Consider the following 21451-nt stretch of genomic DNA (forward strand, 5'->3'; position numbering starts at 1 on the left):
ACAACCAGATATTGGGGTACATACATGCAATTCTAGCACTCAGGATGTCGAGGCAGGAAGATCAAGAGCTCAAGGTCGATCTCTGTATAACAAGTTGAGGCCAGCCTGGACTATATAAGATCATATCTCACGGAAAATGAGTACATCTCTGTAGCCACAAGTCCAGGATGCCTCAGCACAGAGGTTCCTCATGTTACTGTTAGAATGATTCCAAACCCATCCTTCATGGTGAAATCCACTTCTGCATCTGAATGTTCAAGAAGCCTTTGGCTTACTGGATGTGAAGCCAAATCACAGTGTTTATTTGCTTTCTTTTGGTGATTTAGGAATCATCACACATATTCCCTTCCCTCTCTCCTTTTTTTTTTTTTTTTTTAAGGTAGGGTCTCACTCCAGTTCAGATTGACATGTAATTCACTCTGTAGTCTCAGGCTGGCCTCAAACTCTTAGTGATCCTCTTACCTCTGCCTCTTGAGAACTGGGATTAAAGGCAGCGTTCCTTTGTGTTAAGATTTCCTGGCCAAATGGAATGAAAGACTAAGAAAAATGCCAGCATACTGTTGAAGTGCTACAGTGTCATGAGTGCACACAAGAAAACTACCCAATCTGGTTGTGGGGATTAAGAAGGTAATTTAAAGATTATGCGTCAAGACAACACACAGATATTACACACAGTGCACAAACACATTCAAAAATATATTACTTACTTTTCATAAATACAAAAGTAATGATTTAGTTGGTATGTCTGATTCCAGTAAAGAAACAGGCTGTCTCAATAAGAGGTTAGCATTTGTAAATGACTTTCCTAGAGTCATAATACACATAATTCCAAGATGTTAATGCTTTTCTAATGTCTAATTCTTTCTAACAGCTGGTTTATAGTTAATACCAAAGGAAAACTGTCATTATCTGCATGACTGAGCAGAAAATGTGTCGGATTAGTTTAAAATAATATTGGTATTAGGCCTCGTCTAGCAGTTCACTGATAATGCGGGCATTGACCAAGTCATTTCAATCAATGAAAACTCAATTTCTTTCCTGGGAAACTGGGGAGGTTAAAAGAGGTGGCTGTAGAATTCAGTACCTGAGCTTTCCCTAAAACTCTTGTCATGTTCACATTTTTAAATTATTTTGACAACAGCTTAGAAGTTCCCACTCCTAGAAAGTGCTTGTGAATCATTTTGATTCTTACTCCCTATAAAATTTGCCTTCTGTTTTCCTAGTCACTCAGTCTCTGCATCAGCCGAGACCAGTCAGACTGGTTCGCTGTGGATCATCGGCTGCCTCCTTCCCCTCAGTGCGGCCTGCAGAGTCAGAGGCAGAGCTGGGTGAATGCACGGGCCGGAGCCACGGGCCTCTCCCTTGCGGGTCAGCCATGTATCGGTGAGTTCCCTGCCCCCTTCTGTCTCAAGGTAACTTGTACTTAGAAGTGCCACAAGCCAAACCAAGAAATGCGTGGCTCTCCAACTTACTGTCTCTAACAGACAAGCACTGTTGAGATCTTACATGACCTTATGTCAAGAACTAGACCTCACTTCTTGTGGTTGTCCACTCTCATGAGGGCATCACAAAACGTAAAGGTGGCTGCAGCCACATAGCTCCTGCTTGTTTCAGGAGTCATGGAATATTAGTAACTTGGGCTTTATTGGTCTTTAAATGATCTTTACATCTTTAAAGCGCCTTCTCTAATCTTATATCTTTCATGAGAAAGATATAGATTGGGCTCATACAAAGCGAAATTGTTTATCTCTGTAGTTCAACATAAAAATTATGGGTATTTGACAGAATAAGAAGCAATTTAGGATAGCTGTTTATACAAGTAAAGATAAATCCAGTGATGGAGCTGTAGTATCTCAGTGGTACAATACTTACTTGGCATGTGAGAGACCTTGGGGGCACTTCCTGGACACACCCCCACCCCCAGTGGTGTGCCTGACCATAACCATTTTCTATGTTGTTTTCTTTTACTGTCCGAAAGTAAATAGTAGGAAGGTGTTAGTGTAATAATTTGGACTCAAAATCATCTTGTTTTCATGTTAAAACATTTTCTCTGACATATTGTCAAATCTTTTTTGTTTGATTTATGCTTTGAGAAGAAACTAATATAAAACCTCCAGTGGCATCTGTTGTCTTCATTTAACAAAATTACTTATATTTGTTTTGTACAGAGTGCTACATACACTCTATGCATTTTAGCAAAGGGACTAAGAGTGATGGATATTATACACTTAGGGATATTTCTTAAGGCCTTCTTCATTTTGCAAGTATTTCTTTATAATCCTTGATGGCTTTGTGTTTTCTTCACGATCTTTAAGAACATTACAACAGAAACAATACTTTGAGAAAGGGCCTATCATGCTCAACAGACTAAATAGACTCTACTAGTTAGATCTGACTAAATCTGGATTTTATTGTAAATGTGTAGAGATACTATCATGAAAGGTCTGTCACATTGACTTATTTCTAGATGCTAATATGGGACAAAAGATGTGCCTATTTAAAAATATCCTACTTCAGAATACATGGAAATTATTCTCAAGAATAAAAAAAGCTTAGCCGGGCGTGGTGGCGCACGCCTTTAATCCCAGCACTCGGGAGGCAGAGGTAGGAGGATTGCCATGAGTTCAAGGCCACCCTGAGATGACAAAGTTAATTCCAGGTCAGCCTGGACCAGAGTGAGACCCTACCTCAAAAAAAAAAAAAAAAACCAAAAAAAAAAAAAGAATAAAAAAAGCTTTATAAAAAACCAACCAACAAACAAAAACATCTTAATGTGCTGAAGATTTTATGAAAGATAGAGCAAACTATGTTAGAATGGGCTTACCTGAGATGTAATGCTAAGGTAGAAAGGGATCGGATTTATTTTACACATTTGTTGGGTTGGCTTTAACAAGAGTGTGTGAGCAAAGAGGCATAACTGAAGGATATGGAAACAATGTCTCTTTGAGGGCTGAGAAGACTTGTATTAAATGGTATACTCCATCCTCTTCAGCCAAATTCTGACAGCCATTTCCCCCATCCACATAAATAAGAATCACTAATTAAAAATTGAAAGGTTAAAAAAAAGTCTCAGAGCATTATTCTTCTTATATTGTAGTTTTCTTCAAACACTTATTTTATATTAATGTTTGATCATGAAGATATTATTAACACATTAGTTTCATAAACACACATAGAAGAAGGATAAAGAAAATCCTACAAGGGAGTAGTTTATAAGAAAGATACTTAATAGGAAAAGAATGTGTCTATTGAAAATTCTTGTTAAATATTTTATTAGTGATGGGATATGTGCCATGTTCATCATTAACCAATGATGGTGAGAATTAAAGGTAAAGAGATCAAATTTATAGGAATTAACATCTATACATATTTAGATAACTGAAGGTGATGTGAGTAATACTCAAATGAAACAAAAATATACAATCTTGATTTTTACTTTCTTAAGTACTATCTTTCAGAGTGGTTCATTTACTTCTCTCCTTAGAGTTGATATGTGCTCAGTAAAAATAGAGATATCTAGCTCCCATTCCAGAAATCCTACTGAATCTGTGGTTGAGATATGGGAACCATATTTTAAACATTCACACAATGAAAGCTTACCTCCTTAATGTTTGAGAAGAACTGATGTGGTATGGACATAAACAAGAAAGGAAATTGTAAGGCAGAACGAAATAAATGAAATACCTCAGCTGTTAAAAAGAGGTCACCCTTTGTTTTATTTAAATTGGTATAATTATATCTTAATGGGAGATGCTCTCTCCCTAGTCACCTTTCCCTCTAAGGGAGAAAAGCACTCACTTATGCAACACGGTGATGGTGAAGGAGTCGAGGGTGATTACAGAAGGCATAGAAACTGAAGGGAGGAGGATATTGGGGTAGTTTGTGTCAAACAGGAAGGCTGGTCTTACCTGTACCTTAAAAATTTGTTTGTTTATGGGAAAAGCTTCCCCATAAGACTATGTCACGCCCTGAGATTAGTCAGTAGTGACTGAAAGGACTCTCCATTGGCAGATAGGCCCAAAGTTCTTCCTCATCTCTGCTACAAGCGTTTACTTGCACTTGTTCCTCTCTTACTCAAATCTGCCCTGATTCATATGACTACCTTTCATGAGTTCTCGTTGGGTACTGTGTCCTAGGCGGACTTATGTTGTGTATTTTACTAAATGTCATTTCACTAAACTTTGGTGATTTCTTGGCAGATATAGGTGACTACATCCTAGATGGTCCAGGCTTCATAAATGGGTTATAGGTTTTGACCCTTTATGGTTTTAAAGTCTGGGCTTTTTTGTCCATAACGCATTCTAATCTAGTTTAGTATGTGTCTAGTATATGCGGGAATCTAAATATAGGATCTTTGGAAAGTTTAACAGAGAACTGGAAAAGTACATACAAACACGGAGAAAATATGTATATAGACAAAAAGACAGATACTGTAAAGGTCAATAAGAAATTGTGCATGCATATGTGTATGGAGGAAGTAGAGGTATAGTTTTGCTTTCATTTGTAGGATTTTAAAACACTAGAAGAGGGCTGGAGAGATGGCTTAGCGGTTAAGCGCACTTGCCTGTGAAGCCTAAGGACCCTGGTTCGAGGCTCGATTCCCCAGGTCCCACATTAGCCAGATGCACAAGGGGGCGCACGCGTCTGGAGTTTGTTTGCAGAGGCTAGAAGCCCTGGCGCGCCCATTCTCTCTCTCCCTCTATCTGTCTTTCTCTCTGTGTCTGTTGCTCTCAAATAAATAAATAAAAATTAAAAAAAAAAAAACACTAGAAGATGGCTTAGCAGTTAAGACACTTGCTTGCCAGGTCTGCTGGCCTAGGCTCAATTCTCCAGTGCCCATATAAAGCTGGGTTCAAAGTGGGCATGCATGTAGTGTTTGTGTGCAATGGGAGGCCTAACACACGCACACACGCACGCGCGCGTGCGCGCACACACACACACACACACACCACTTTAAAGAATCCATTGATCAACTTAATTTTTCAAAAACTGTCTTGGTATGAAAGGAGCACATGACAGCTTTTCCCACTATCTCAAAGATGATCAGTGACTATGAGCACAGACCTCACGTTACCTCACCACTGTTTTCTAAAGAGATTACAACATTTGCTATATTGTGAAAATTGAGGTCACTTAAGTGTAGCCTTTCCTGGAATTGATTCATTAATCAATACTTTCTATCACTTGTTTAATGGGCCTTTGCTTTTCTGTCAGTGTCTATTTTCTTCTAAAATGCTATTGTTTCAGCACAAACATGGCACAGATTGAAACATTCAAGAGAAACAGTGTGTTGTATGCCTCAGAATCAGCAGTGAGGTTTACACACAGATGGCTTTCTGCAAAAATTGTGTGGGTTGTGGGGTTGTGGGGCGGGTACCCTGCGCTGTGTGTGGAGGACTGGGCCCTGTGACCTGGCTCTGCAGTGGTAGAGGAATGGCAGCAAGAAGTTCTTGAGCTGGGCAAGGAGGCGCACGTCAGCAGGGCTTCCCCAGTTCAAAAGGTCATGAGCAGCCTGGGCCATTTAGTGAAACTCCTGCTCAACATAGTAATGGAAAAACCAACCCAAACAAAGAAGTTGTTCAAGCACATTTCCTTGGCTCACATAAAGGAAGATAATGGGTGGGAAATGGAAGGAATGCTCTCATGGATTCGGGCTTGGTGTCATGGGCTGGAGGTCAGTAAATCTAATCAGACAGCAGGAAGGATTTAAAAAGAGGAGGAGGAAATGGGCTGTGGAGACAGCATGACATCATGCCAGAACCTGTAAACTCGGTCTTCCTCCAGGTATGTACGTGACTTGCATGGGAGGGTGATTTCTCAGAGCTTTGGAATGATAATTCTGAGGGGATGGAACTAGTTTTAGGGAAATCCAAAATACCACATAGGCATCATTAAATTCTATCTTGTAACCTTTCATCTGGTCATGTCAGATGATATCTCTGTTTTGCAGCTGAACAAACAAACAGGGGGATTTTGTACTTGGTTTAAAGTCGAGCTGTGAGTCACATCAGGACAAAGTAATAACTGCTGTCAGATACTGTACCAGCTACCTTTCCTCAGTGTCAGGTATGCTGATCTTTGCAACAACCCGGGTGATGGCATGCCTCTCGTATAGGTGACTATAAAGAAGCAGAGGCTCAAAGGGACACCATTTTTTCCAGTTGGTAATAAATGATAGAAATGGGAATCAACATAGATGTGTCTGGATGCAGAGCCCGTTGTTAACCACAGTGCTTAAGCATCATTACAGAGTCTCTGATGCTTAAATATATGGGTTCACTGGCTTAACTACCCAATTGTACTAAAAGTATAAGATTTATACTTTTGAGGGATCATTCAGGTATTCAATAAGTATTCTTTAAACTTGACCTTTGCAGCTGGTAGACAGAAGCATTACCATGGCATTTTAAAGAGTAAGAGGTCAGAACACGGCTAGGTCAGATTATTTGCATAGGGCCACAGGACTAGGTGAGTCAGTTGGTACCAGAGATAGAATCTGACCTCCTGGTACACCTCCACATCGTTAAGTAGAAGAGCCAAATTGACCCAGGTAAATACATGACCCAGGAAATGCTGCTGGTGTCATGACTAAAACCATTTGAAAATTTTATGACCCTTTAGAAATGTATCATGCACAACATGTTTGAAATGTTTATACATTGTAGAATGGCCAACTGATGAATAAACAAGTGCATTTTTTTCACATAGATTTTTGCAATGAGAAGTTAATGTCTACCGTCCATTATTATTTGTGTGTGTGTGTATTAATGTATATGATGGGTGTGTGCATATATCTGTATGTGTGTAGATGTCTATGATGGTTATGTGTGCATATATGGATATAGCACACCATGACATGCGTGGAAGTCTGAGGATAATCCACGGGTGTTGCCCTCTCCTTAGGCCCTGCTTTAAACATGGTCTCCCTTGTTATTTTGTTTTTGTTTTTGCATTTTTGGTTTTTCGAGGTAGGATCTCACTCTGGTCCAGGCTGACCTGGAATTAACTCTGTAGTCTCAGGGTGGCCTCGAACTAACGGCAATCCTCCTATCTCAGCCTCTTGAGTGCTGGGATTAAAGGCATGTGCCACCATGCCCAGCAGTCCCTTGTTATTTTGTTTTGGCCATTTTGGCATCATATATGCCAGTCTAGCTGGCTTGCAACCATCCGTATTCTCCTGGCTCCACCTCTCCAATACTGTTGTAGGTGCATTGGGTCACAGATGCATGTACCACTTTGCATCTGGCTGTATGCAGGTGCTGGGGAGTTGAACTCAGGCTGGCTGGCTTGCAAGTGTCTTTAGCTGCTGAGCCATCTCCCCGGCCATTCCTTCAGAACAAACTAGACCCTTCCAGGGCTAAGCATCTCTGGGTAGTCAGGCAGCCCTCTCCTGTTGGCCAAGATGCACATCTGTCAGCGCAAGCATTCAGTCTGTGAGGCCCAAAGACAGATTTGCTGGTGTTATAATAATCACTATCATTTCTTTCAGACATATGCAGGCACCGTTCTGCAATATGATGTGTGTTTAATCTTTACGACAACCTATAGTCACATTACACCCATTTTATGGATGAGGAAAAATGCTCAAAAAGGTACCTTTTTTCTAGTTGGCAATAAATGGGAAAACTTGGAATAAACACAGGTCTATTAGACTCCAAAACCCACGGTTTTGTGTGTGTGTGTGTGTGTGTGTGTGTGTGTGTGTGTGTAAGGTAGGGCCTTCCTCTAGCCCAGGCTGACCTGGAACTCACTTTGTAGTCCCAAGTTGCCTAGAACTCACGGTGGTCCTCCTATCTCTGTCCCCCAAGTGCTGGCATTAAAGGCATGCGCCACCACACCTGCCATGTTGTTTTTATTACCTACTCACCAGGTGGCACAATAGCGTCTCTGAACTTACTCCTCGTAGCTAACTAAAACTCTGTATTTTAAAAGTAGACTGGGGGCAGAGTTAATTTTCCTTGGCCTTAAATCAGTTAATTTGTCTTAGAGCTTAACTGTTCCACTGAACTCAACACAAAGGAGGCTTTGGCCTTCACAGAGGTCTGAGTCCTTAACTAGACCGTGCCCACCTTGGCTGACAGTGGTCATCGGGTGACTCATAGATTTTGAGCAGCAGGCAGGCCCAAGGGTTTAGGCTTGCTCACGGCTTCTCTCTCCAGCCAAACCCCTTTGTCGAATGCCGATCTTTCATGTTTACAGCAGCACTTCTGTGTGTTGATTGGGGCTGGGAGCCTCCTCTGCCTGTCTTGTTCTCTCACAGATGCAGGCAAGGTGCCTTGGGCACTCTTCAACCTACTAGAAAAGCAAATTGATTTCATGTTTTGGGTCGGTAGCACCATCTGACAACACCTAACGTTCACTGAGCATTTACTGTATGCCTGTGAGGAACCACTATCTCTGTAAGTGTTATCGCATTTGGCCTTGAAAGAATCTATGAATTAGGTTATATCACGACCCCAATTTGTTGGTGGGGAAGTGTGGATGTAGCTAGGGGAGTAACTTTCCCAGCATCACCTAGCAAAGGAGAGGCACAGATCGGGATAAACCCAGGTGGTTTGTAACCAAAGCTTAGCCTTTCATCCACCTGGCGAGTAAACAAGTCATTTGCTTGAAGTGATAGAACTTGTCACAAGAAGATCCTGGGCTAGAACCTTGGTGTCTTGAAATATTACTATTAAATTTATTATTTATATGTCAAAAAATCACATTACTATTAGAGAAAATTAAGTAAAATATTTAGTATTGTTGTCATATACACACTCTGCAAGAAAATCAGTAGTCTTGTATCTTCTCTTTTTTTTGTTATTTTGTTTTGTTTTTCAAGGTAGGGTTTCACTCTAGTCCAGGCTGACCTGGAATTCACTATGTAGTCTCAGGGTGGCCTTGAACTCACAATGACCCTAACACCTCTACCTCCCCAGTGCTGGGATTAAAGGCATGCGCCACCATGCCTGGCTAATAATCTTGCATTTTGATGTCCCCCCCTCCCCCTCCTGCCCAACAAATATCTCTACCTAAAAATGGATTTGAGGGCTGGAGAGGTGGTTCAGCAGATAAGGTGTTTTCCTTCAAAGCCTAACCTTCGGATTATGATTCTCTAGTACCCATGTATTTCCAGATGAGCAAAGTGCACCGCGCGTCTGGAGTTCGTTTGCAGTGGCTGGAGGCCCTGGTGTGCCCATCCTCTCTGTCTGTCTCTCTTTTCTGGGTCTCTCCCTGCTTGCAAATAAATAGTAAATAAATAAATTCATAAGATAAGAATCTGGGATGCCATAAATTTATATATAAAAAATACTTTGACTCCAATTGATTCGTTTTGTGTGCTGCGATGGTGCCAAACGCAGCTCTGAGTGACAGGAACCCAGCAGATCACATAAGAAATTCCATTTTGTTGAGCGCAAACTTGGCTTAGAGATAGACAGGGATGGGATCATGTGAACATGCACCAAGAAGTTAGGAACCTGGGCGCCTCTTGTTACTATTGGAGCCGTGCTACCAAAACGAGCTCGCGCTTTCTAAACCATGATCGGACAAGTGTCCCTCCGCCCGGCTGAGTCCGCGCACACTAACTACGAGACATGCACCAGGATTCTGGCCACCACACTGGCTCCACTGGACACAAGTTATTCGTATGGTGACTCTGTTTCATCGTGGCACTGGGGACTGGGCCCAGGCGCCAAGCAGGGTAGGCAGACACTCTCCACTGAGCTGTATTTCCAGCCATCATTTTGCTTTTTAAACTTTGAGACAGAGATTCACTAGGTGGCTCAGGCTGGCTCGCCTCAGCCTCCCGAATATTGGTATTGGCTATGCAAGAAAGCCTGTCTTCATGAAGCAGCTATGCACAAGGGACACTATTCTGCATGTTGTCATGTTCCCTAGCCAAATACCATGGAATTTTTTTTTCCCCCAAGGTAGAGTCTTGCTCTAGCCCAGGCTGATCTGGCTTAGTGGTTAAGAGCTTGCCTGTGAAGCCTAAGGACCCCAGTTTGAGGCTCGATTCCCCAGGACCCACGTTAGCCAGATGCACAAGGGGACGTGCGCATTTGGAGTTCGTTTGCAGTGGCTAGAGGCCCTGGTGCGCCCATTTTCTCTCTCTCTCTACCTCTTTCTCTGTCTGTCACTTTCAAATAAATAAATAAAAGCAAAAACAAAGATTTAATAGAAAAAAAAACGAGAGAAACTTGATACCATTGAGGGTATCAGACTTCATCAAGTCTGTGAGAGGTTGAAGATGGGTGAGAAGTTCAGATAAATTTCAGATGTTGGAAATAATGCTTAGACAAGGGTTTGTCCGTGACCAGGAAGGGATTAGTTATATAAGTGACTGTTGATATGATATGATATGACATTGATTTAGCCCTCCATTTACTGTTATTCTTGAGAACATTTTCTAACTATATCTAATTTGTAGCAATTTAATACTGAACTGCTTGGGAAAATGTAACTAAGAAACAATAAACTACACCTCAATAAAGGTAAACTTAAGAAAAAGGTTACATTTTTTTTTTGAAAAGCAATACAATCAATTAGGAAAACAGATAATTTTTTTCAAATATCAAATGTCTTGCAAATGTGGTTGTTATCACTATCTTTAGTAATTGAAGTAATTAAGATAATCATTCTTGATATTAGTACAATGAGATTTTTTTTTTTTTCACTTGGGAGCTCAAAGTACTAAAATGACTTAACATTTTTTACCTTCACATAGCTTATCATGTTAGAAGTATGGAGTCACAATCCTCGCTTTTCTCATGGAGAAAACAAGAGAGAGTGTTGAATCTGCTGGGATATAACTATGTGATAAATAACTTGGTGGCCATGCTCAGAAACATGCTATCTTAATTGTTTATCTGAATTGTTCTTGACTAGAATCTCTGTTGTCTTCGTCCCCTGAGAACATTTTCTAACCATATCTAATTTGTAGCAATTTACTACTGAACTGCTTGGGAAAATGTAACTAAGAAACAATAAACTACACCTCAATAAAGGTAAACTTAAGAAAAAGGTTACATTTTTTTTTGAAAAGCAATACAATCAATTAGGAAAACAGATAATTTTTTTCAAATATCAAATGTCTTGCAAATGTGGTTGTTATCACTATCTTTAGTAATTGAAGTAATTAAGATAATCATTCTTGATATTAGTACAATGAGATTTTTTTTTTTTCACTTGGGAGCTCAAAGTACTAAAATGACTTAACATTTTTTACCTTCACATAGCTTATCATGTTAGAAGTGTGGAGTCACAATCCTCGCTTTTCTCATGGAGAAAACAAGAGAGAGTGTTGAATCTGCTGGGATATAACTATGTGATAAATAACTTGGTGGCCATGCTCAGAAACATGCTATCTTAATTGTTTATCTGAATTGCTCTTGACTAGAATCTCATCTTTGTGCCCTGGTACTCCTCTAACCACCTCAGCCAGCACAAAAGCATGTCACTGAAATAATTGTCAGCAATAGAAATCAGGAAAGGGGGCACTGTGGGCGCGTGACACCCAGTGATAGGAACCTTGTTGGAAGACATGACTAATATTCCTCAGGGGATTTTAATTCTTTTAAAGTGTTCTCCCTCTCTCTACCTCTCTCTCTGTTTCTCCTGCCCCCCACATCCAAAAGCCTATTTGTTAAAAAAATCCCACCATAAAATCAAAATACCCAGAAATTCAAGTGAAAACTTCTCTTATTTCTTATTCTACTTCTTACTGTCAGAATTTCAACATCCCCTTTATTTTTTCTTTCTACCCATGACATTGTCTTATTTTTAAAAAACTAATATGTAAAATGCATATTCTTCAATACTACTTTTTTTCATTGAATATATTGACCTTTTCCACATCCGTGAGGTAAATTTACCCTCATTAATTTAATGGCTGTGTTATTTCTTCTCTGTCTTATTTAAAAGTCACTGCAGAACAAATACAACTCGTCATTGTTTGCAACTCTACACAGTAAGCACCTGATTTTTACCATATTCCATCATGTTTTCTACAAACACGAGTTCATGGGCTTCATCTGGTGTGCACAGAGAAGCCCTCCCTGCCCCACCCGCCTCTCCCCCATGTCTAGCTTACGTCTGCTGGAGGCATCTCCTTCCTTCTGTAGCAGGTGAATAGCAAGCATTCAGAGACAGAGGGACAGCGACGGGGTGGGGTGCTCTGTGGGCACAGTTGTGCACGGAAGGACGAGCTCCTCATGGGGACGGACTTTTAAATGGAAGTAATTGCCATTCTAGGAACAGGTGTTTGGAATCCTACTCAAGGGAGAGCCAGAGAGCAGAGTTCAGGAGAGGAAGATGCAGTTTCCCTGGCTCCTACCCATGGGAATATCAAAGGAACAAGAGAGGAGAGCAGGTAGTCTCTTGGGCCAATGAGGACAAACGGGTGTCTTTGGCAGGAGCAGAATACTGTACTGATGATGACACCATTAACTTATGTGACATCGGTCCTTAGAGTCCTGGCACAGGGATGTAATGACAGTGGGGCAGGACCAGTATGACAATGACATTTCCTGGTCCTACATCACCAGGTAGTGAGTCCTCTCAATTTCTGTAAGATTTTCTGTGAAGGGCTTTGTGGTTTGCAAAAGATTTCCCGACCTCAAAGGGGTGCTTGAGACAGAATGGTGTCCTAAGTCTTATTGATAGGTGGAGGAACTTAGCTCAGCATTTAAAGGATTTGAGCCTGAGTCACAGAGCTGGTAATAAAAGCGTTGGAATTACAGTCTTCTTTATTCTGATTCAATCCTCAGCACTTCTCCATGAGAACAGCACATCTCCGTCCGTCCCTCACGTACCAGGCTGATAGCACCCTCAAGAAAAGGAAGTGCATGGTGCTGATGTTAGGGGCCCAAGAAAGCACATAAATAAAAAGTTCAGAATAGCAGTATCATTGTCAAACTCCTTAGCCAGCATTGACTTGTATTTTCTCTAGCTTTTGAGTTTGCTTGCCAATGATGATAACCTAAGCAATTTTATCAATTAAACAAAAACCAGGTTATCACGATTTCTAATACACACACATATGCAATTAGTGCACAGACATATATGATTGGGTCATACTTGTAGGGGAGTGGGAGAGGATGAGATTACCTTATGCAAAGAGGATTTCTTGCAGATTCCCTGAAGCATAGAGGTAAAAAAAAAAAAAAAAAAGTATGAGCTCAAAGACTTAGGTTCTTAGGAGGAGGGCTCTGGTAATCCTTTCTGTGTATCTTCAAAGTTTGGTCTGAAATAAATCAGAAAATTAGAAGGCAAGTTAGGGTTATGTCTACGGCATGGTATAGTTTGAGCTGAAATCCACTTCACAGGCTGTATGGAATTCTCCAGTGCTACCAGCAAGCTTTATACATGTAGCTCCCACAGTCCCCAACTCTGTGGCTTGAACACAGCTTGCTCAATCAATCAGCGAACGCCCACAAGAGCTTCCTGAAAGAAACAGCTTCTACCGTGAGCGCTCAGCATTATTAAGCCTTACTAGAATCCTATCAAATAAGTGCTGGAGCTGTCGCCTTCATGCTATGAGCAAGGACACTATGGCACAGCATTCTCTTGGCGGTGGATAGCCAGAAGCAAGATTGACCTCAGCAGCTGGGGAACCATGTCAACCCCAAACCATTGGAATGTCTTTGATTTCAGGAGTAGGCATGTCGTGTGCTGTGATATAATCCGTCACCTCGCTTTCTCCCTCAGGCCAACTGTGAGGACCAGGAAAAGAGCTTGTGTGGAGCCCTGGGTCGTTGGTCTCATCTCCTTTCTTTCCCTGATTGCCCTGGCTGTGTGCATCGGCCTCACCATTCATTATGTGAGATACAGTAAGTGTGAGCTGTCGGGCATCCATCATGCGATTTACTCTGAATATTTTCTTGTGTGCCTGCGTCCCTGTTTTGATTTTCCTTGGGCCTGCTCATTCATCAGGAAGATTCATTTACATAGCCGAGACAAAGAAGTCTGTCTGTTTTGCCTTTCCTTTTAATCCTCAAAAGCCAAGGAGGCTTCGGTTTTCCATCTTTGATGCAACAATGCTTACATGCCTGCTAATTTTCATAAGAACTAATAAGTGATAATGGAGTCCTAAGTAGAGAAGATCACAGGTTAGAATCCACTGCCTTGTATTGTCTGAGGTCACAGGGCAATCACCTTGAGTGAGACTCCTCCTCAAAAAACCGAAATAAATAAATAAATAAGTAAAATAAAAAATAAAATAATTTTAACCACACGAAAATCTTGTCATCCCAGTAGACATCATGGAGAAGCAGACTCTCTTCTGGGCTAGTAAATTGGAAGGGCATACATGGTGGTATAGAGCTAAGTTCTCATGTGTGTCATTTAAAATCTCATCCTGGGATATATTACAAGTGATTGAAGAGGACAGGCTATGCTGAGAAGGCTAATTATGAAGAGATTCGCTCCGTGGTTATCGGGTATCCCTCTGCCAGATGAGCTGCTAGTTACTGTGTTATTAGAAAGGTCTCCAGGGCATGACAGATTTATTCTTCTGAGGCATAACAGCCCTTCTAAAATCTCTGTATACTGTGCCTCGGGTTTTAATTAGTTGACTCAACTCTGACCTTTGCATTTAATATCTCCCACCGTGACTAGATTGGGCTTTGATGTTCAAGGCCTTGAAACCATAGAAGCTAATCACTTGATTCTGATTAATTGGGAATTCGATGAAGGCACTTTCCTGTACAAAGAATGATCTGTAATTTGGTTATCTTCCTCCACTATTCACATGAATCCAACCTCCATGTCCAAAGCAAGGTGGACGAATCATTTCTGGATAGTTTAAAGAAAAATCAAGTACTTAAAAATAGAGATTTTTTTTTTCTATAATAGAATGTGCCCACATGCATTTCTTTAAAATTGAGGTGTCTTCATTTTCAGATGAAGGTTTCTCTGCAACATGCATTTATTGATAAAGAATTGCTGAGGTAGCATTACAATTGTACAGTTCTGTTATGAATATACTGAGTGAGCCTCATTGTACTGTAAACATCACTAATTCTCCCCACAGATGTGTAAGACTTTGTTTTGTTTTTTCACTTTTGTATTTCTAGAATTTTGCAGAATTCTGACATATATTAAGTACATATTTATTCAATACTGAGTGATAAAAACAAATAAATCATGCCTTTATTTTCTGAAGATGTTCTGACTTCACAAGGAATTCCTGGGAAGGCTAGGGCCTTGCTGAGAGAAAACGCTCCTCGCTCCTTCTCCCTTGCCTTCCCGAGCCAGCTTCTGCAGACCGAGGGGCTCCTGTGCGGGAGCAGCACTGACAGCGCTTCCCGCAGCCTGCTCAGGCGCCGTGCTGTTTGGATGATCAGTTCAGAAGCATGGACGGCGCCCACGCCACGCACCTGGATAAACAATGACTGCAGTGGTGTGTGTTACTGTTTTCCATGTGTGCCGGGCCACCTGGGGCGTGTAAACTAAGAACAGGCCAGCTATAATTATGAGTGTTTAGGACTTACAGTCCAAGATAACCAAACCAAGCACATTTTCTACATAAGGAAAGATGAGTGTCACCAGATTGGGAAAGAGCATCATTTCGAGGCTCATTTTCTAAAGGCCTAGGCAGCTTAGAATTCTGTGTGTCCTTTGCATCCAGGGTCACTGGGGCTCTATTCTTTCTGCTCTGTGCTTTGGATATAAAAGGGTGGGTTTGTCAATGAGTGGCATCACTGTAAGTTGTAGAATTACAACGTTCCTCTATGTTTTTCTTACTTTGCTGTTAATAGTCTCAATATTTTTATTTATTTTAGACATAGCATACACCTAGAAACTGAATATATGTATGTGTTCTTTTTTAAAAATTTAAAATTTATTTCTTTGTGTGAACATGTGTGTGGGCATGCCAGGACCTCTTGCCATTAAAAATGAATACCTGCCGGGTGTGGTGGCGCACGCCTTTAATCCCAGCACTCGGGAGGCAGAGGTAGGAGGATCTCCGAGAGTTCGAGGCCACCCTGAGACTACATAGTGAATTCCAGGTCAGCCTGAGCCAGAGTGAGACCCTACCTCGAAAAACCAAAAAAAAAATAAATAAATAAAAAAAAATGAATACCAGATGCTCATGCCACATTTTTGCCTTCTGACTTTATATGGGTGCTGGAGAATTGAAGCACAGCCAGCAGGCTTTGCAAGCAAGCACCTTTAACCACTGAGCAATCTTCCCAGCCCTGCGTGTATTCTTTTTTTTTAAATATTTATTTATTTCCAAGAAAATAAAGAGAAAGAGAGAGTGAGCAAGCGAGCTTTTCAGGGCCACTAGCTGCTGCAAACAAACGCGAGATGCATGCTCTGTGTTGTGCATCTGGCTTTACTTTGGTACTGAGGAATCAAACTCGGGTTGCTAGCTTTGTAGGCGAGTGCCTTAACCACTGAGCCATCTCTCTGGTCCCTCTGTGTATTCTTAATAACTAGAGGTATGTATGTATATTCTAATAACTAGAAATTTCCACAAATGGACAATATGTAGTAACACTTAGTGGCTGGCTTAAGTGTACAGGGCAAAGTAAGACACCGGTGATCCCTATGACACTACCAATATTTGACCATGATCTACACAAATGGTGTTTGTTTGTTTGCTTGTTTGTTTATTAGTTATGTGCACAGTGTGTTCACTGCCGAGGTCCAGCTTCAGCACGGTTGTAGTCTCGCAGGGGACGTGTGCAATCAGCGATGTGAGGAAATGAGGCGGACCAGGAGTTCACGTGAAGCACACTGGACACAGAGCAAAGCTCTGCTTCTTTATTTTTTACTTTTATAATACATTATTGTTTTTTTTGCAAGCAAGACATAGCAACTTATTCATGTAGGTTCTATTCTTTAAGAAATCTTGCACAATATTCCTCTTTTCCCTTAGCTTCCCCTGCTTCTGCTTAAGTCATGAACCTCTTGCCCCATAGACATTCTGATAACATCTTAAATCTAAGAAAGTCAAAGATTGCAAGCTGGTTAATATCTTACCCAGGCTAATGGAAACTAGCCAAGAGCCCCGATAGGCAGCTTTTGTGGCTATAGGTGATGGACATATTTTGACCTCAGAAAGGGCAGTGTTAGCCACTCTACATAATATTACCTTGCGGCCCAACAGTATGTTTCTCTGTTTCTAATCCAGTACTGATTTAATTATCTATGACCTTTCTTTGTTACTCCATTTTACAGTTTGGTCCTGACCTTGCAATTCTCTCCGTAAAAGGAAGATTTTGATATTTAACTCTTTTCACATCTATCCAGACCATCTTTACTCCATTAACACATGCCCCTTTATATGGTAAAGGTTGATCTATCTAACCAGTGTTTTGCATTGATGTCTTTCATTTAGGAGCCCACCAGACTATTGTTGATTCTAAAAGTTACATACTCTGTTTAACTTCCTTGTGTGGACCCAACCCGATTATTGAAAGATGTTTGCTTTTGCTCCCTAGCATTTCAGGCTCCTTTTCTAGTAAGTCATCTGTAGGTTCAGGAAATGTGCCCGTTAATTCCTGTAATCACCTTGACAACAAGAACTTTCTAGTAGGCGGTGTGTCTTGGGAACAGTTGGTAAGGCATGTGACATAGCATTGCGAGGAACACGTCTCAGGTGAAATGTACATCGGTGGTGTTGAAACCTTGTTCAAGCTAGTCATAGTTTCAGGATCCATAGTCTGTTTACCTGTTTGAACAGCCTCAGAAACTCCTGTTCAGTCATTGGTGACTGTATAAACACCTGAATTGGATTTCCCTACACTGAGAAGGGGAAAATGAAAGCAAAGATAAGCAACAGTATACTTATTATAATTCCAAAACTTCCAAGAAAGAGATAGCAGAGGCTCGGACTGTGCGCAGCAGGCGCTCTAGGCGGTGGCTGGAAGACCTCCGGCTGTGCCCAGGGAGGTCTCGGTTCCGCAGCTTCGCAAGACCGAGTCCCATCAGCGCCACACTGCAGCGTCAACTGCTGCAGCTGCTGGGCCACCGCCAGTATACAGTCACATTGGTCCCATCCTTAGCCTCCTCCCTGTCCTCCCCCATCTGCAGGGACCCTCCTCATTGGGGAATATGAGTTCGTGCATCGTGGGGGTGGCCATCAGTTACGGGTAAGAGGCCATGTCTCTGTGCATGATGACCCAACATGTGGCTCTGACCATCTTTCCACCCCTCTGCAAGTTTCCCTGAGCCATGTTGGGTTCATTTTAAGTCTCCTTCAGTGATGTAGTCTTGGGAGCCTCTGGGTATCCGGTTTGATAGGAGTTGAGTGTTCTCTGTGTCTGTCTCCTGCACCCACATGCTAGTACCAGGTTCACCAAGAAAGCAGCACTCTTGCTCATTGCCCAAAATACTCTTAGTTTCAGCTGGGGCTCTGGTGAGGTACGATGGGCTGATTCTCTCCTCAGGATCTGCATCCATATTAAAAACAGAAGCAAATTCTCCAATGGAGAGTGAAGTCAGCACCAGTTAAATGGGATAACTATTGTTATTTTAGAGAGAATTTAATAGATGCAGGCCATTTTGTAGCCCATGATTGATGGGAGCTTGTTAATGGAGAGTAGGGATATTTTTTTGGGTATAGTTCTGATTTGTTTCCCAGAACCAGCTATGGGTTCTGTTCCATTGAGCAGATCTGTTAGCCCAACCAAGAGCAGTTGGTTACCCACCATGGCTGTGTGCCACTATTGCACTTGTGTGAGCATCACAACATGTTGTTTGCTGCTGAGTAGCTTAGACCACGGGTTGCTTAGACAGATGTTGGTCATTTTCCCCCAGCCGCTCATGTAGCACCTTCTGGCACTAGACGAGCTAACTGTCTAGGGACTGAATCTCTTCCAGATTCCAGCCAGGTCACTCCATGTTCTGTACCTGCAGCATATGGTGTCTTCAGCAGTAGGGTCTTACCACTAACCTTTGGTAGGTCATCAAGTACTCTGACAGAAATCTGTCTTCTTTTGGGAAACCTTGTAGGTCTCTCTGATCAATAGCTCATTGTGGATGTTAGCCACATGCTGGTACTGGGAGTTACAAGCCAGTGCCAAGGGAAAAGAAGGAAGAAAAAGATAGGTAATATAAAAGAAATAGAGAGAAGAGAGAGAGGAGGAGATGATTGAGGTCAGTCTTCATCATACCCTCTCCAGGACCCTGTGATTCAGGTGTTCCCTCTAAGGACCTGATGAAGGTTCAACTATTTAGTCTGCCTTTTGGGATGCAGAATTTTATGATATCATTGCCATTTGGTTCCAGTTTAGTGTCACCACCCCCGCCCTTACCCTCCCCTCCTGCCCCACCCTCTCTATTGTCCAGTCTTGGAGATGTTTACTAGGTGTGTCAGCATTTAGGGCAGTTTCAGGTTAGGAGCCACAGATGAGTGAGACCATGTGGTGATTATTCTTCTGTGGTTGGGTGAGTTTGCTGAGAATTATCTGTTCCAGGTTTGACCATTTTCCTTCAAATATCATTGTGTCACTTTTTTCTTACTGCTGTGTAGAATTCCATTATGTAGGTCATTTCTGATGCATTAATACTTTTAGGTGGATTTATATTGTCTTGCTTTTTAGTGTTTCTTGTGTTATAATGTATATATTTTTGTATCTTGGATTAAGTTAATGCTTGGATTTTCTAGCTAGCTGGGTATTCTTAGCTGTATCAGTTGATTTGATGTTATATATTTTCAGGGTAGGAGCTTAAGGTGTTAGGTGTGGCTCTTAAGACTCACAGAGTATCTACAAAGGTGCTCCTAGGGGTTGAGTTTCCCTGCTATGAGAGTATTCAAGCAGGCTGAGTGGAATAAAATACAGGTAGATTCTAAAATTTAACTAAACACTGTACACATTCAATCAAAAACAGCCCCAAGTATGTATGCCAGAGTAGTTATTATTACAACCAGATCCTCTATCAACATAGAGGTTAAGATTTCTGGTCTGTTGAGGGATTCAAGTCAGTTTGTGACCAAGTGAGACCCTTCCCTGGTGCAATCCCAGTTACCTTGGATGATTTTGGTCTCAGCCAAGTTGCTGCCTGGTCGTCGGGCTGCTGTTCTGATTTCTGGAGCTGGGCACTGGCTTTTCCTGCGGGGCAAACCGAGCCTGGCAAGTGTGGCCCAGCAGATCAGCACCCCCGCTGTTGGAACTGCTTCTGCTAAAGCTGCCTCTGATGGGTCTGTCAACAGCTGAAGCTGCTGCTGCTGGGCCCACTGCTGCTGCCTCTGCTGCTGCTGTAGCTGCCACTGCTGGAGCCACTGCTGCTGCCGAAGCTGCTGCTGCTGGGTCCACTGCCGCTGCTGCCGCTGAAGCTGCTGCTCCTGGGTCTGCTGCTGTTGGGGCCTCTGTTACCAGTGCCGGAGCTGCTGGGTCCTGCTGTCAGCCCAAGTTGGCGTGGCCGGGTCCCGGGCCGCTGCTGTGTTCGCTGGAGCTGGGTTCAGGCGGTGGGGGAGGGGAGGGAGCCGCGGCTGCTCCGGTTCTCTCGCTGCTCCACGTGTTCTTCTACCTCGCGGTCTGCTCCTCCGCTGCTCGCTGCCGCTCTCCCCTCACGTTTCCCGAGTTGCGGAGAGCGCGGTGTGAGGGGAAAATCCCCTCGCCTGGCGGCTTTCTGGTGCGCCGCGGCCGCGGCGGTTGGCCGAGCTGCCAGAGCCACTTTTGCCGGCCTGTGCGGGCTCTGGATGCTCTGGATCTCTTCTACTTCTCCGCTGCTGCTTCAATTTCCTATGCACCTCACTTTTTAGTAAAAGTGTGTATTTTGCTGGGTTTTTTTTTTTGGTCTTTTTTCCACCCCAGGCTGCTTTGGCGTGGCACCTACGCTGCCATCTTAACCAGAAGACTTCGAATTCCATTATGTAGATGTACCATATCTTGGTTACCCATTCGTGTAATGATGGCCATCTGGGTTGATTCCAGCTCTTAGCTATTATGAATTGAGCAGCTATAAACATGGTTGAGCAAGTCTCTCTGGACTGAGGTGTGGAGATTTTAGGGTAGATGCCCAGTCAGGGAACAACTGGGTTTGTTGGTGACTCTATGGTCAACCTTTTTTGGAGTCTCCATGTTGCTTTCTGTAGTGCTTGAACCATCTTACATCCCCACCAAGAGTGGATGAGGGTTCCTATTTCTCCACATTTCCTGGCCAGCATCAAATGACATTTCAAGTGATCCAATCTAATAATTCATAAAAGCCAAGCTTCGTTTATTGTCATAGTTCCATTCTCACAGCACTCAATCAGAAGCACCTGATGGAAGGAGAGGGTTTATTTAGACTTAGGGTTTTGAGGGAAAGCTTCATGATGGAGGGGAAAGCATGACAGGCAGACAGCTGGCCGTCACGTTCCCACAGCAGCAGGGAAGGAAGCATCTCAGGAAGCTAGCACTGACAATGGAGGCTGGCTATAATGTCCAGGCCTGCCACCAAAGCCGGCCCCTTCCAGCAAGGCTCCACCAGCTGCGCAGTAAGTGTGAGGCTTACACACACATGGGGCTGT

General features: G+C 42.5%; 1 protein-coding gene across 1 annotated transcript in view; it reads left to right on the forward strand.

Annotated features, from left to right (window-relative positions):
• The first annotated feature begins 1356 nt into the window (after nucleotides 1–1356).
• The window catches only part of LOC101616762 (transmembrane serine protease 11E), a 39566-nt gene continuing 19471 nt past the window's right edge, over nucleotides 1357–21451 (forward strand). The window contains exons 1-2 of the mRNA XM_045130408.1: nucleotides 1357–1383; nucleotides 13693–13814. Of these exons, the coding sequence (XP_044986343.1) occupies nucleotides 1376–1383; nucleotides 13693–13814 (130 nt within the window). The 5' untranslated portion in view covers nucleotides 1357–1375. The remainder of the gene's footprint in view (nucleotides 1384–13692; nucleotides 13815–21451) is intronic.

Source organism: Jaculus jaculus, chromosome 11 (genome assembly GCF_020740685.1).
Source record: "Jaculus jaculus isolate mJacJac1 chromosome 11, mJacJac1.mat.Y.cur, whole genome shotgun sequence".
NCBI lineage: Eukaryota > Metazoa > Chordata > Mammalia > Rodentia > Dipodidae > Jaculus > Jaculus jaculus.